A 16,164-nucleotide genomic window follows, 5' to 3' on the forward strand; every position below is an offset into this window, starting at 1 on the left:
CCAGGTCCTCACCAAATCCATATCATCACCATCAATAGTAACAGAGAGCAGTGCAGGCTTAGTCTTCCTAAAGTCCATCACCATCTCCTTTGTCTTACTGATGTTGAGCTGCAGATGATTTAGCTGGCACCGTTTGACAAAGTCCTCCACTAGGACCCTGGTGGGAGAGGTCATGGAGGACAGGCAGATGGAAATATATTGACTATTTGCATGACATCCTGGTATGGACACACCGATACTTTAGAATGGAAAAGCCTACAAAAAGTAGTGGTACAGTCCAGTCCATCATTGGTAAATGCCTCCTCACCACTGAGCACACCGGTACTGAGTGTTGTTGCAGGAAAGCAGCATCCATCATCCAGGACACCCACCACCCAGGCCATGCTCTCCTCACACTGCTACCATCAGCAATGAGCTACAAGAGCCTCAGGACCCACACCACCAGGTTCAGGAATAGTTATCACCCCCAACCATCAAGCTCTTGAATCAGAGGGGGTAGATTCACTCGCCTCTTCACTGGATGGTTCCCATAACCTATGGATTCATTTTCAAGGTTTCTTCATCTTATATTCTCATTATTTATTGCTTATCTATTAGTAGTATTATTATTTCATTGATTCTATTGTGTTTTTGTCTTTACTTTGAATGCCTGCAAGAAAATGAATTTCAGTGTTGTATATGGTGTTGGCTAGTGGCGTAGTGGCATCAGCACCGGACTTCAGAGCAAAGGCTCCCGAGTTCGAATCTAGCCGGCTTCCTTGCTCGCTTTCCATTCGTGCTGGGTTGAGCATCGACCTAGCAACTCACCCTCGTAAAAACAAGAAAGCCTGCTAAAAAAATCGTCATGACGACGGCATCCCGATGACCCCACTTGGAGTTAAGGGCTTTCTTCTTCTTCTTCATATGGTGAGATACAAGTACTTTGATAATAAATTTACTTTGAACTTTGAGTCCAGAAAAGAGATTGAGGGCCAACTGGCATGATGCTATGGCAAAAACCTTTCCCTCAATATCAGGAAAACAAAAGAGCTGATCATTGACTTCAAGAAGAGGGGTAATGTACATGCTTTTGCTTGCATCAACAGTGCTGAGATCAAGAATGTTGAGAGCTTCTAGTTTCTAGAAGTAAACATCATCACCAGCCTATCTTGGCCCAACCATCTAGATGCCATGGTTGGTGCTCTGTTGCCATTATTTCCTTAGGTGGGTAAAGAAATCTGGTCTCTCCCTTGATCCTCAACAACTTATAGATGCACCATAGAAAGCATCATATCTGAATGTCTCATGGCTTGGGATGGCAACTGCTCTGCCCAAGATCACAAGAAACATCAAAGGTCTGTGCACATCACAGAAATCATCACTTCTTTATAGATTTTGTCTACATTTCTCACTGCTTTGGTAAAGCAACCAACATAACTAAAGATCTGACCCAGCCCACAATCTCTGTTACATATGGGGGAGAAGACACAAAAGCCTGAAAGTGCATAGCACCAGGCTGACATTCAACATCCACCCATTTGTTGTAGTTACATTTACCTACTTGTTATTCAATAGTCCCCTAGAACAATAAGATGGGCTCTTGAACTCACAATCTACCTCATTATGGCCTTGCATGTGACAAAAAATAAATCAATTTACCATTTTCTTGTGGAATCTGACATTGAGCTTTAGAAGATAACGGGCAGAAGGTAGTTGAGAAATAGGAGGATATCAAGCAGAGATCCTTTGGGGTCACCTTCAGAACGTTACCTGAAGGGGAATCTTAACATATTGCTAGTGATCCTCTAATGAGTGACTGAAATTATACAATGTAGTCTCTTGTAATTTCTATTCATGTTCATTGTTCCGTTTCACGCCTTGTGGCACAGTGGGCAGCATTTTTTGCTGTTTCTTTAGTATTTTGTCTGTTTTTACAAGGCCAAGTTGCTAGCTCGACGCTCAACGCAGCAAGGATGGAAAGCATGCAAGGAGCATGCAAACACAGGACCACTCACCTTGAAATCCAATGCTGGTGCCACTACACCACGGGCATCATTATTCAAAGTCATTTTGTATTGCAATTTATTAGCAATCAAGTAAAGAGTTTAATGGGAAGCAGTCTATTCTGAATACTAACACAGCCACAGGGGTGCAATGTTACAGTATGTCTAACTCAGCAGTACTTAATTTCCATTCCTAAATTAGTACAAATCTATTCTGAGCACAATTTCATAAGTGCCACTGCCTTGCTGCTGCCATAAGATATTACTGAAATGATAGCCCTTTGTTAGTCCAAAGACAGATGTGTGGCCAGGTCTTCCAGCTGAGATCACACATGTTCGAAATTGGTGTCTGAACATGAATGGTTTCCAGTCAGATTTTCTGGGAAGTAATTGTAGCAGAAATCTTCATAGCCCTGGAGTGCTGAGGCCCACAGTGTGATGAGCACAGACTAGGGACTTGGAAAGATAGTCATTCAGATCTTCAAGCAAGATCTTCAAGAGATTTAACACTACAGGTTTGTTCTCCAAGAGTGTAATGCAGCCTGGTAAATATCATTTATAATTTAAATATTGCTATGAACCTATGGTGCTTTCAAGATTAGTATAAATAGAGCTGGCAGCTTATCCCAGAGGGCTGCAATATACAAGGCCAAATTTGCACAGCCTGTGAAGGAAGTAGATGAAGGTTACATTGTTTACAACAAGAGGGCAAAAAAAAAATCAGTGTATTACTTGGTTGACATCCCCCAGTTAGCTAAACACTGATATGGAAGTCAGGAAGCAATCGATTCCTCCACTTCCTCCTCATGTCTGCTTGAGTCAAAATATCAATTTGGTAATAAGCTGCTTTATTATTGGATGAGGGAGTTTCACGGTCGACAGCACAATTCTAATCCAGCACACCATGATTTTTCTTTAAACTTTTTCATAATTACCACTCACCTGTATTTCTTCTAATGTTATATCGAATGTAAAAGACTCATTGAAATATGGATTTAAGGTTTTCTTTTTAACTGACGTCTTCCTCTTCTTTATTTTTTTATTATTGAGTATCAAACGAATCTTCACATATGGATCTATAAGAAATACAAATTATGCTTCTAGTTATTGACAAAAACAAAACCCACCAGTCCCTTTGGGTTTGTACTCTATTTGTACTTTGCAACAGTATATGGTGTTATGTACTCTTAGGGTTCATATTTTCTGTGGGCAATCACTTTAAATGTCGGGAGAATGAGACTGGTTTTTGGACACTGTTTGAGCTGTTACAAAGAGAGAGAAGAGGCGTCCAGCGCAATGAGAGACAAAGAGACAGAAAATGCTCGGAAGATTGATGTTACGATTTCTCGGCAGTTTGTTTCCATTTCCACAAGGACACTTGCCTGCTTGTAAAGCTCTTGCAGAGAGAGGAGGGCAGAGCAGTTTGATGGACAGCTGGTGTTCAGCATGCTGAAATAAATACCAGGTCAGCTGCTGGACCCGGACACACACGGTTTTGGAAAGCTTGTTGCGCCCACAGGAAGGTGGGTCTGTGGAAGATCGATTTGGGGAAAATCGATCAGTGGCTCTCACAGTGCAGAAAAGTTGTGACCGGTGGGGAGTTATTTGTGCGTCCAACCCTGGCCTGCGTTGATAATTCCACTACGGAAGAACGGTCGCCTTTGTTTTGTGGTCACATTCGGTGACTTTAAAGGAAGAGAAGAGTGGAGAGGAATGTTTGAAACAGAAGAAACCTAGTGACAAGAGGTCACTCTTTGGACTCTCTCCTCTGTAGCCCATAAGGTGAGTTTGAGTTCCATTCGAATATGAAGGTGTGACTGTCACATAGTTAATCCACAGGAGTGGGTTCTCTGGTGAGGGCAAGTCCTTGTGATTACCACTTGTGTGTTACCCTTGTTTGAGTGTGGTAGTTCACTGAAGAAAGGCACCCCTATGGCAAATCACTGTAGGAGTTATTTTGTATGTCGTGGAACTGGATAAGTGGCTATCACAGTTGTGTGTTTGAGGTAACGTTGTGTGGAAACTACCTGTGTGTGATAATCCTGGCCTGGGTTGGTAGTTTTACCACTTGAAGATGGTACCTCAGTGATAAGCTACTGTTGGTGATAATCCATACGTGGATTTGGTTTGAGTATCCTGTGGCCACCACTTTGGGATGACCCATAGCTGAATTCGGGTGTGGCAGCACTTTTGTTGAAAGGGTATTCATTGAAGATCACTGTTGGTGATATTCATGTGTGGAGTGGAACAACTTCAGAAGATAAAACCTACTGTTATTGTTATTTTGGAATATCGACTTAATTGCCTTCTCACAACATACACCTTTGGATTACAAATCGATCTCTCTCTCTCCAACTCTACTAGACTCAATACCATGAACAGAACTGAACTTTACTCACCATCGTAAGACTGGATTCATTTACCCTAGACTTGAAGAAGCTTGGTTTTCCTATTTCCACATTTATGTACAGATATATCATTGCTAACCTGTTTGATATATTTGCATTTCTAGTACTGTATTGCTTAGTTTACTAATAAACACTATTAGTTTATAGCAACACCAGACTCCAGTGTGTTCTCCATTTCTGCTGGTTCTTTAACCTGTTCATGGGATACGTTCCAATGGTAAATATTTGTTTCAAACTGTACAGAAATTACTTAATAAAATAACCACAATCTTCCATATAGATGATGCTTCCTCAGACAGCTGAATGTTAATGGATGTTTTATACTCAGACTTAGAACAAGGCAGCTGCTAGAAGTAATATGAAATTAACCTGGTTCTATTTTTCAATTGATTGAGGCAACTTCAATTTTGAACAATTACCTAATGCCTAAAGAAGTTGCCAACCACCCTCATAAGTGGAACAGAGAAGAAGGTTGCAACAGGATCTAGATCAACTGGGAAAGTTTGCAAAGCAATGGCTGATGAAATTTAACTCAGGCGATTTGAAAATGAAGCATTTTGGGAAGTTAAACCAGAACAGGGCATACCCAGTGAAGTTAGACCCTGGGAAGTATGGCAAAACAGAGAGAGCTAGGGGTGCAGATCCATATTTCCATGAAAGTGGGGAGACCATTTGACAGATGGTGAAGAAAGATTCAAGGCATGCTTGCCTTCGACAATCAGACACTGAGTTCAAAAGTTGGGACATCATGTTACAGCTGTACAAGGCAAGACCAATGGTGAAATAAGGAAATAGAGGAAGGGGAAAAGGGTGCATTGGTGAGACTGTACTTGGAATATTGTGCATTTTAAATTGCAAAAGGATGGGAAAGATGTAATTATGTCAGAGAGGGTGCAGAAAGATTCAGAAGGATGTTGCTGGGACTGGAGAGCTTGAGTTATAAGGAGGGACAGAGCAGGTTAGGACGGTTTCCCGTGGAGTAAAGGAAGCCAACGGACGACCTTAAGCATGTGAAGTATATATGAAGTGAATATCCACAGTCTTTTTGCCAGGATAAGGAAGTCTGAAACTAGACAACGCAAGTTTAAGATGAGAAGAGAATGTTTTAAAGGGGATCTGAGGGGTGACTTTTTCCACACAGAGGGTCATGGGTATATGGAATGAACTGCCGGAGGAAGTGATAGAGATATGTACTATCACAATGTTTAAAATATACTAAGAATAGTATCATAGATAGAAAATGTTTAGAAGGATATGAACTAAATATTGACAGATTGGACCAGCTTTGATAGACACCTTGTTCGGCTTATCTCCATGCTGTATGACTCTAAGGTTTTATAACTAAGTGAGGTAAATCTCTGAAATTCTCGAAGTTGTAGGGAGTTGTAAAATCATAGTCTTTTTAAAAAGAAAGTAGATAAATATTTCTTTAAAAAAAAGGGAAATGAGGGCCCTCAGTAACTGCACAGAATGAGAGATGAAATCAAGAACAGATCACACATGATCATGTTGAGTGGCTCATTCTAGTTCCTATTTTCTGTTGCTCGTAGGTAAGAAATGTTGGTAATTATTTCAAATGATTGGCAGGTTCAGCATGATATATATCACCCCAGACATTCTCTCTTCTCCTCACTCCCATTGGGCAGAAGATACAAAAGCCTGAAAGCACATACCAATAAGCTTGAGGGCAGATTTGATCTTGCTGCTATAAGACTACTGAGTGGTCCCCAGTATAATGAGATGGACTCTTGACCTCACGGTCTACGTTATTATGGCCTTACAACTTATTGTTTGCCTACAGTGCAAATTTCTTTTTGACTGTGTTACGTCCGTAGCCCCCTCCTTTGTGAGAATCGGAAGATCACTGTTGGGTTGGGTCAAGAGGCCCAGGAAATGAGAGAAGAAACGTGCAGACTGGCTCATTTCCCCGGCGATGTAAAGCTACGGGACATGGCCATTGTCTCTTGGAGACCAATTTGTGGATTGAGCTACTATGCTATGTGAACGCCATCAGGCAAAGTGGGCTGGTTGAGAGAGAGAGTGCACACCCCCAACCTGATTGACATCTACGACCCTGCGAGTCAGGATAAAAGAGGGTCTGTAGGAACAGCCCCTCAGACGCACCAGAGGAAACGTTAAGCAACCATGTAACAGCAGGAAGTCATCTGAAGGAGGCCACGTGTGTTCAGTTCCGTTGCTGGAACTGGTGGCTGGAACCACGGAAAACAGCTTTTAGCTAACAACGGGGAACCCACTCCCCTGACTCAATGGATTGTCATCACAAAAGACCTGGGCAAGTTTAAAACGCCTCGCTCTTAAACCCAAAAATGCTGCAGTTTGAACGAACTAACAGTGACTGTTATCTTTCCATCGGACAATACATTATCCCCTAGACAACGATAGAGCTATTTCTTATTGGTTATTATTATACCTGCGCTTTAAATTTAGTATTGACGATGTATATTATCTGTATGTTTGCATTAATCTTATTTTTGTGCCCTTTATCAATAAATACTTTTAAAAATAGTACCATCAGACTTCAACGGACCTCTCTATCTTTGTTGGTAAGTCATCCAGTTACGGGATTTCGTAACAACTGTAACATGCTTTTTGGCATTCTGTTATTGTCTCCCTTGTACTCCATCAATTCACTGATGTGATGAAATGAACTTTCTGGATGGCATGCAAAGCAAACATTTTTTCACTGTACCCCAGTACATGATTTAGTTTTACATTTGATAGCACATAGATGATGTGAAATTTGTTTTGTATATTTCTATATATTACCAAAATTTCTGTAAATTACATAGTGACAATAGTGAACCAATTTACCAATCTATATTTATGTAGCTGGCAGAAGACAGAGCATGTTGTACAGATTTGAGATTTCTGTAAATATATTTTAGAGAGAATAGCAGGTAACTAGGAATTAGTTGCAAAAGGAGGATCAGAAATTTAATCTCCTTCAGCCTTCTCCCCTCCAATTTTTTAATCTTCTAGCCCTCTTCTTTTTCATTCTCTGTATTTTCTTCCACCTTTCCTCTTTTTCTATTTCCTTATCTCACTCTCTCTTTTTCTCACCTAGCACACATCACACTTCTTCTCTAACTTCCTATATTTTATCTCTTTTGTCTACTTCTTTGTTCTCCTTCCCACTTTGCCCTCATTTCTCCTCCTCTGTCCCCACTTACTTCTTACCATCATTGGTTCCAATGGGCCAGTTGTCAACAGGTTGCCAGTTCATTATCACTCATTTTGCAATCTCGTTCAACGTTTTCACAAGCACGGAAAATAGTCAGAGAATGGACTTGGTGAATCATCATTTTAATTTTAAATACTTTTACTTGGGAAGCCGTACTTATCTCCAAAACAGTTTCTTAAAAAATCATGCAAAAAATGGATAACATACACTTTGGCAGATTGTTCCCATCTTTGGAGTAAAATTCAGTTGAACGTTTCTGTTTCAAAATTCTTACCAGATAAACCACCTTTATCCATTATCTGCAGGTTCTTGGCTTCTAAAATGACAACAGTCAGCTTGTTTGAAGCAGGAACATAACGGAGGGATATGCAGATATCACCAAGTTCCACATCCTAATAAAGAAACCAAGCAAGGTATCATCATCATCATCATGTGCCATGTCATATGACAAAGTGATCATAGTCTGACTATGATTGTTCTGGGCATTTTTTTTTTTACACAAGTGGTTTGCCATAGCCTTCTTCTGGTCAATGTCTTTACAAGGCAGGTGATCACAGCGATGATCAATACTCTTCAGTGGTTGCCTGTTTGGTCTTACACATCGTCTTACACATTTTATAGTGTGAATTTTTGCAAGGTTTGGGCTGTGTAACTCCTCCTTAAAAGTGACATTTTTTTAAATCTTTTGCATTCAAAAGAAAATAGCTCCAAATCTGTGAAGAGTTTCAAACTGTAATATGAATCTGTCACTCCTCTTTGACTGAATGCAGACTGTATCTGCTGCAGTACTTATCTGCATCCATTATTAATACTGACTGTCATCATTCTACAATTATCTGCCTTTATTCCCACATTAGTTTTGGTTTGAAGTCTGTAGCACCAAGCTGCAGACACTAATCCTCAGTAGTGTACATGGCAAGGTATTGAAAACTTATGCCAAGCAATTGGATTGAGTCTTGAAGGACATCTGCAGGTTGAAGTTCTCACCTGCTTCAGAAGAGCATGCTCCTTGTTGACAATAAACACAGGCACAGCTCAAAGATGCATACCTTTGAAATGCATATTTCAAAAGAAAATAACTCCAAATCTGAGAAAAGTTTCAAACTGTAATATGAATCTGTCACCCCTCTTTGACTGAATGCAGACTGTATGTGCTGCAGTACTTATCTGCATCTGTTATTAATACTGTGTTATTAATCTGTTATTAATACAACAATCACTGGTCTATTATATCTACACTTGTGACCATGGCAAAGCCATTTATAAATTTGCAGATGACACCACTGTCAATAAAAGCTCAGGTGGCAACAAAGAGAAGTACAGGAGTGAGGAACGTCAGCTGGTTGAGAGGTGTCACAGCACCAACCTCGCACACAACAGTAGCAGATCACGGAACTGACTGTAGACTTCAGGAAGGGGAAGTCAAGAGAACACATTAGTCCTCATTGAGCTGGAAAGTGTGAGCAGCATTAAGTTCCTGGGTGTCAAGATCTCTGAAGAGACCCAAAACATTGATGAAATCATGAAAAATGCAAGTCAACATTCTACTTCATTAGGAGTTTGAGAAGATTTTGTATGTCACAAATATACTTGCAAATTTCTATAGATTTTCTGGTGGAGAGCCATCTGACAAGTTGCATCACAGTGTAGGATCACAAGAAGTTGCAGGAAGCTGTAGACTTAGCCAGATGCACCAGCTTCCCAACCGTCCCGAGGTGGTGCCTCAAGAAATTTGCATCCAATGTTAAGGACACTCACCATCATGGCTCAGAAGAGAAGGGGAGAGAAGAGAATTGCAATAATGATAGGGGATTCCATAGTTAGAGGAGCAGGCATGAGATTTGGGGGATATGATAAATACACTCAGTTGGTATGTTGCTTCCCAGATGCCAGGGTCAGTGATGCCTCAGATCTTGTCCACTGCTTTCTAAAGGGGGAAGGTGAGCAGCTAGAAGTGTTGGTACATATTGGGACCAATGACATAGGTAGAAAAAGCAAAGAGGTTCTGAAGAGAGTGTTTATGGAGCTAGATAGAAAGCTGAAAAGTAGCACCTCAGGGTAGCCATCTCTGGATTGCTCCCTGTACCACATGCCAGTAAGGGTTAGAATTGAATGACTTTGGAGATGAACACGTGGCTGAGAAACTGGTACAGGAGAAAGGGTTTCAAATTTCTGGTTCACTGGGATCTCTTCAGGGGAAGGTATGACCTATAGAAAAAGGAGAGGAGGGACCAATATCCTTGTGGGGAAGTTTGCTAGAGCTTTTGGAGAGAGTTTAGACTAATTTGGCAGGGGGTTGGGAAGCAGAGTGATAGGGCTGAGGATGGAGCTGTTGGTTTACAAGCAGAGGCAGTGTGTAGTGAAACTGACAGGAAGGACAGCCCAGAAGATAGGGCAAAATTGCAGTCAGTGGGATGAGTTGCAGTGTAAAAGGGGGACAAGATCAAAAAGGGTAATGGATATAGGAATGAAGGCATTATAATTGAATGCACACAGTTTACAGAATAAAGTAGATGATCTTGTAGTGCACTGAGAGAACGGCAGATATGAAGTTGTTGGCATCACTGAGTTGTAGCTAAAAGAAGCTTAACATCCAAAAAAGCACATCGTATTGAAAGGACAGGCAGGTAGGCAGAGGACGTGGCATGGCTCTGTTGGTAAAATTTATATCAAATCCTTCGAAAGAAGTGACATAGGATCAGAAGATGAAGAAACATTTCGTAGAGCTACAAAATCGCAAGGATAAAAAGACAATGATAGGAGTTATATACAGGCCTTTGAAATGTAGCCAGTATATGGGCTACAATTTGCAATGGGACATAGAAAAGACATGCCAAAAGGGCAATGTTATAATAGTCATGGGGGATTTCAATTTGTAGGTACATTGGGGAAAGCAGATTGGCGCTGGATTCTAAAAGGCAGAGCAGCTTATTGTTGAACCCTGTAGGGGATCAGCTATTCTGGATTGGGTGTTGTGTAATGAATTGGATTTGATTCATGAGCTTAAGGTAAAGGAACCCTTAGGAGCAAGTGATAATAATATGTTAGAATTCACCTGCAATTTGAGAGGGAGAAGCTAAAATCAGATGTATTAGTATTACAGTATTACAGTGGAGTAAAGGGAATTGCAGAGGCATGAAAGAGGAGCTGGCCAGTTGATTGGAAAGGGACACCAGCAGGGACAATGGCAGAGCAGCAGTGGCTGGAATTTCCTGAAGCAATTTGGAAGGCAAAGGATAGAGGGAGAGGTCAACCGGTCAAATGCAGGCAGACGGCACTGAGCACCTTCTGCACTCATCCTCATTGAGTTCAATCAGACTCGATGCTTTTATTGAGAACTGGAGCTGATCATGGGTTCGCGCTCTACCATTAGACTGCAAACTCAATTTTCAACCCTGTCAACTACACCAAATTCCCTCAGAGACAGCAAAAGCGTCAGATCACTGAGTTGGCCCAAAAACATGTCATCAAAATGTAAATTGCAGGCTCCAATTTCACACAGGTTGGTAGTAGAAGTATATAAGTATATTTAAAAAAAAGGGAAGGAGTTGTTTCATGGACTGTTCTGCAGGATATTGCCATTAGTCGCGTTTGTCACTGGCACCGTCTTAGATCATAGTGTTCATGAATTCTGAAGAGTCTATAACACTAACTCATTATTCCTTTTACTTTGTACAATTTATCTTGTAATTTAAGTAATCTTATGTCTTTAAATTGTGCTGTTGCCACAAAACAAATTTCATATCATATAAGACAGTGATAATAAAACTGATCCTGACTCTGAGCTTCTTGCTATGGCCATACAATGCACAACAGTCCATTTGACTAAAAAAATGTTCTTGCTTATAACAAAAGAGCAACACAATTGCAGCATTCCCTGATCACTCAAAACTTCTGAGGCATGCAATAGAGATTACTCTTCATACCAAAAAATGACAACTCTTCTTTCTCCTTCTAACACACTGGTTGTTTCTCTTTTTGAAAGAAGTACTGGACTGTAAGTTATTTGTGTCTGCTTGACACAACAGAGGGGGAGCATAAGTTTTCTTCTTTCACTATTCATTTGATTTTCTCCACGTGCTACCTTTCTACTTTAACAAAGCCTTGCTTCAGAACTACAGTTGTGCTCCAATTAATTGTCCAAGTAGAAACCCGCCATGTCTGATATTCCATTGTCTATTTAGTCAAGGAGCAACCACAGGTAACGCCATTCCAATTCTCCACCTATTTACTAATGTACAGTAACACATTGGCATACACTTTCCAGTGGTGATCACTGGAAAAGGGTGAGCAGTGATTGCTATTTCCCCACACTTGAGAGGCTTAAAGCCCGTCTTGATCAACTGTGAAATTAGTGCTATTAATTCATAATATTGCATGATTCGGATATCACAAATATCCAAAGGAGATTGCCAGGGAAGCATTAGGAGTATAGTAAACTGAAAACAAAGAAACAGAGAATGAGAGTTAAGGAAAATTGCAGATTTTCTCGTGTTTGCATTAAGCAAAATTGTTCAGATTGTGCCCAGGCAGGGAAGCCCTCCTTTCAGCTTTCCAGCTTTGCTGATGACACAGCAGACACCCCACCCACTACCTTTGCATAGAGACTTCTGACACAACTAAAGGTATCTGCACAAAGAAAATCGATACAAATTCATAAACAAATACTATCATTATGCACAGTAGAATTATCACAGAAATTTGCATAAAGTAAGAATTTTGAAGCTAGCTTTCACAATGAAGAAGGGGTGATTTAGACTACTCCTTTAAAAATTCCAATATTTGTCTCTAAATATCACCTCATATATATTTTCTGAAAAGAAAAGCATCTTGATTCCCCTCCTCCTTGAAAATATAAATCAAGCTTTCAAGTGGTTGGTCTCCATTAAGTGACTAATTTTCAGATTGAAGTTTGGTGGGCTGTCGGCAGTGAGGAATGCGAAGCTGTAGAATTCCCTAACTGCGGAAAGCAGTGGAAATGATTTAGTAAGTACATTCAAGAAGAAGTTGGATATTGTTCTTAGTGCTAGAGGGATCAAAAGATTTAGAGAGAAAGCCGGAAGAGGGTACTAAATTTGAATGATCAACCAGAATCAAATTGAATGGTGAAACAGACTCAAAGTGTTGAATAGCCGACTTCTACTTTCTACATTTCTATATTTCCATATCTATTTCTAGCATATAATTTCTCTCAAATTGTACTTATAAGTTACATGGTCAAATCTTCCTTTTCACAAAGAACTGAAATATAAGGTGTATGTAACATACTGATTTTAACATAGCACTCTCTACACACATTCAAAATATTGTCTAATTGAATATGATCCAAATCAAATAAAGAATAAAGTGTTATACATTTGACTAGAAATTGGATCTCACTACATTGATATTTTGCACACATTCTTTATGCATATCCTTTAAAGTGCTTGTGCTTCTTTTAAGTGGAAGTCCTGTTCAACGGATTGTAGGCCAGGGGTTTCCAACCACAGTTCAAACCAAAATGTAATCATATGCTTTTTTGACTGAACCTGCCACAAGATTTTGGAAGCTATCACCTGTGTTTTCAGCTGTGAGTAAAACAGGGAACAACCCATGAATACAGGTGACATGCAAACATAACATTGTAGTTTTGATGTATTTATTTGCATGGTTGAGTTAAGAATGCACCTTAAATTAAAATATAATTACTAAGACTTGTTGCAATAAATCTCATAATTCTCACAATGATGCATACAAAGAAATTGCAATCTCTATGGCACAATTCTTCTCGCAGCCACTCACAGAATGGGAGAATCAGAATCAGAATCAGGTTTACTATCACCGGCACATGACGTGAAATTTGTGAACTTAGCAGCAGCAGAGGAGTAATGGTGACAATTGTTTGGGTGCAGTATGAGGAAGAGATGTAGCAGTGCATCCGGAATATAATCACATCCACTCTCTTTGTTGTAAAGGGAGACATTAAACTAAATAAGTTTTAGTTATAAAGCAACTAATATGAGCCATGACCCCAATGGACAATGCAGCTTGGTGCCATCTTGACAATCTTTGAGAATGACAATTGCTGCATGTTCCTTTGTGTCTTTATTGGGGTGGGAAAATTAACTCACTTTGTTTTATTTTAGTTTTCCAGTATTCATCATTTTGTTTTCCCAGGTCTTTAATGATAAAGCCTTACCTCTTCCTTCTGAGCTTTGGCTAGGTCATGCCATTCTTCCACTGCATGGTTCAGGTTAACCTGGGCAAGTGCAATTCTCACTTCACCGATTATGTCATGTTTGGAGAATCTGTTGAAGTCATACACTTGCATCACAACAGATGTTTTCTCAACATCACTTTGACTGAGCTGCAGTAAGGGAAAACACAAGTGAGTGAGAAAAACACTAAGTGCAAGTAAAGCCGAGCAGCCCACTGGTATTTTCAATATGAAGACACAAGCAAGAGTGAAGATGCTGGAAATCTGGAGAAACACAAAAACTACTGTAAGAATGCAAAGAAAACTTGCTTTGGGAGGAGAGGTGGAGGGAAGAGATGAGGGAGAGGAGGGCGGGTAGGAGAGGGAGGAGAGGAGAAGGGGAGAGGTGAGGGGGAGAGAGGGAGAGGGCGAAGAGGGCAGCAGAGGGGGAAAGGGGTGCAGAGTGGGAGGGAGGAGTGGGGGAGTGAGTGATGAGAGGGGGTGAGAGGGGAGACAGGGAAGATGGGGAGAAGGGGGATGGGGAGGGGGAGAGGAGTGAGAGGGGTAAGCGGGGTTTGATTGGGGAGGGGGGAGGTGTGAAGAGAAAGTTCTTTCGATAGTATTAATCATTTCCAGTAAAATGTTATTAATATTCTAACAAGAGAAGGATACTTTGAATGCTATTAAAACTTGCAGCATCATCTGGACTACCTGGAAAAATGGGCTAAAAATGGCAGATGTGTGTGGAATAAACCTTCAGCAGAAGAGGTGGATACAAGCTTAATGGGTCCAGTGTTAGTTTTATGTTCCCTGTGGGAGATGTGGGAACCTCTGCATGAAGTGCACCAATTTGTAGCTCCTTAGAGATCGTTTTAAGGAACATCATTGCAGCTTGATGCCTTGGAAGGGCTCGCCCTCTTGAAGGACATTCTGACATCAGCATCTGAGACAGATCACAGGATCACCGGATGCTGAAGATATGTGCAGATGTATCATTATTCTCCCTTTGAAGTTTTGCATTAAGGGAGTTTTGCAGCTGGATAACTTTTGGCTAATATGGGAAAATGAGGAGGTGATAGACTGGAGCTATAAAGAGGTAGTCACCACTAAGTTGCAGGAGGCAGGTACTTGGGTGACTGTCAGGAGAGGGAAAGAGAATATTAGCCAGTGCAGAGAACTCCTGTGGCTGTTCCCCTCAAGAGTAAGTATACCATTTGGATACTGTTGGGTGAGAGACCCACCAACAGAAACCACAGTGACTTTATCTCTGGCTCATAAGAAAAGGGGAAAGAAGAGGACTGAAATAGTGATAGGGATTCCATAATTAGAGGAGCAGACAGCAGATGCTGTGGACACACCCGGATAGTATGTTATCTCAGATCAGGTCTACAGCATTCTAAAGGGGAAGAGTGAATGGCTGGACGTGGTGGTACATATTAGTACCAACGATATAGGTAAGAAAAGGGAGGAGGTCCTGAAGAGAAAACAGAGGGAGATAGGTAGAAGGCCGAAAAGCTGGACCTCCAGGGTCGTAATCTCTAGACTACTGCCTGTGCCACATGCCAGTGAGGGAAAGAATAGGAGGATTTGGCAGATAAATGCATGGCTAAAGAATTGGGTCAGGGGCTGGGTTTCAGATTTCTAGATCATTGGGATCTTTTCTGGGGAAGGTATGAACTGTACAGAAAGCACAGGTTACACCTTAACCTGAAGGGGACCAATATCTTTGAGGACAGGTTTGCTAGAGCTGTTGAGGAGGGTTTAAACTAATTTGGCAGGGGGATTGAAACCAGAGTGATAGAGCTGAGGATGGAGCAGTTGGTACACAACTGAGTGAAGAGAGTAGTGTGACTGTGAGGAAGAACAGGTGTATGACAGGGCAAAATTGCAGTCATTGAAATGAGTTAAAGTTTAACAGGGGGCCAAAATTGAAAGAGGTCCAAAATTGAAAGGGGTCATGGATGCAGTACTAAAGGTGTTATATTTGAATGCACACTGTATACAGTATAATGTAGATGATCTTGTGGTGAGTTAGAGAATGGCAGGTATGATGTAGTGGGCATTGCTGAGTCAGGGCAGAAAAAAGATTACAGTAGGGAGCTTAACAGCAAAGGATACACATTATATCAAAAGGATTGGCAGATAAGCAGAGGGTTTGGGGCGGTTCTGTTGTTAAAACATGAAATCCAATCCTTAGGGAGAGGTGACATTGGATCAGAAGATGTAGAAACCTTGTGGTTAGAGTTAAGAAATTGCTTAAAAAATATGTTGATGGAAATTATATACATGCCTCTGAAGAGTAGCCAGGGTGTGGGCTACATATTACATTGGGAGGTAGAAAAGGCATGTAAAAAGGACAATATTGAGATAGTCATGGAGAATTCAATATGCAGATAG

The 16,164-nt window shown here is 40.8% G+C and overlaps 1 protein-coding gene across 1 annotated transcript in view; it reads right to left on the bottom strand.

Annotated features, from left to right (window-relative positions):
* The window catches only part of syt8 (synaptotagmin VIII), an 80,852-nt gene that overhangs the window by 6,890 nt on the left and 57,798 nt on the right, over positions 1-16,164 (bottom strand). The window contains exons 6-8 of the mRNA XM_059975701.1: positions 13,771-13,938; positions 7,867-7,984; positions 2,925-3,058 (exon numbers count right to left, since the gene is read on the bottom strand). Coding sequence (XP_059831684.1) covers positions 2,925-3,058; positions 7,867-7,984; positions 13,771-13,938 — 420 coding nt within the window. The remainder of the gene's footprint in view (positions 1-2,924; positions 3,059-7,866; positions 7,985-13,770; positions 13,939-16,164) is intronic.

Source organism: Hypanus sabinus, chromosome 7, assembly GCF_030144855.1.
Source record: "Hypanus sabinus isolate sHypSab1 chromosome 7, sHypSab1.hap1, whole genome shotgun sequence".
Classification (NCBI taxonomy): Eukaryota; Metazoa; Chordata; class Chondrichthyes; order Myliobatiformes; family Dasyatidae; genus Hypanus; species Hypanus sabinus.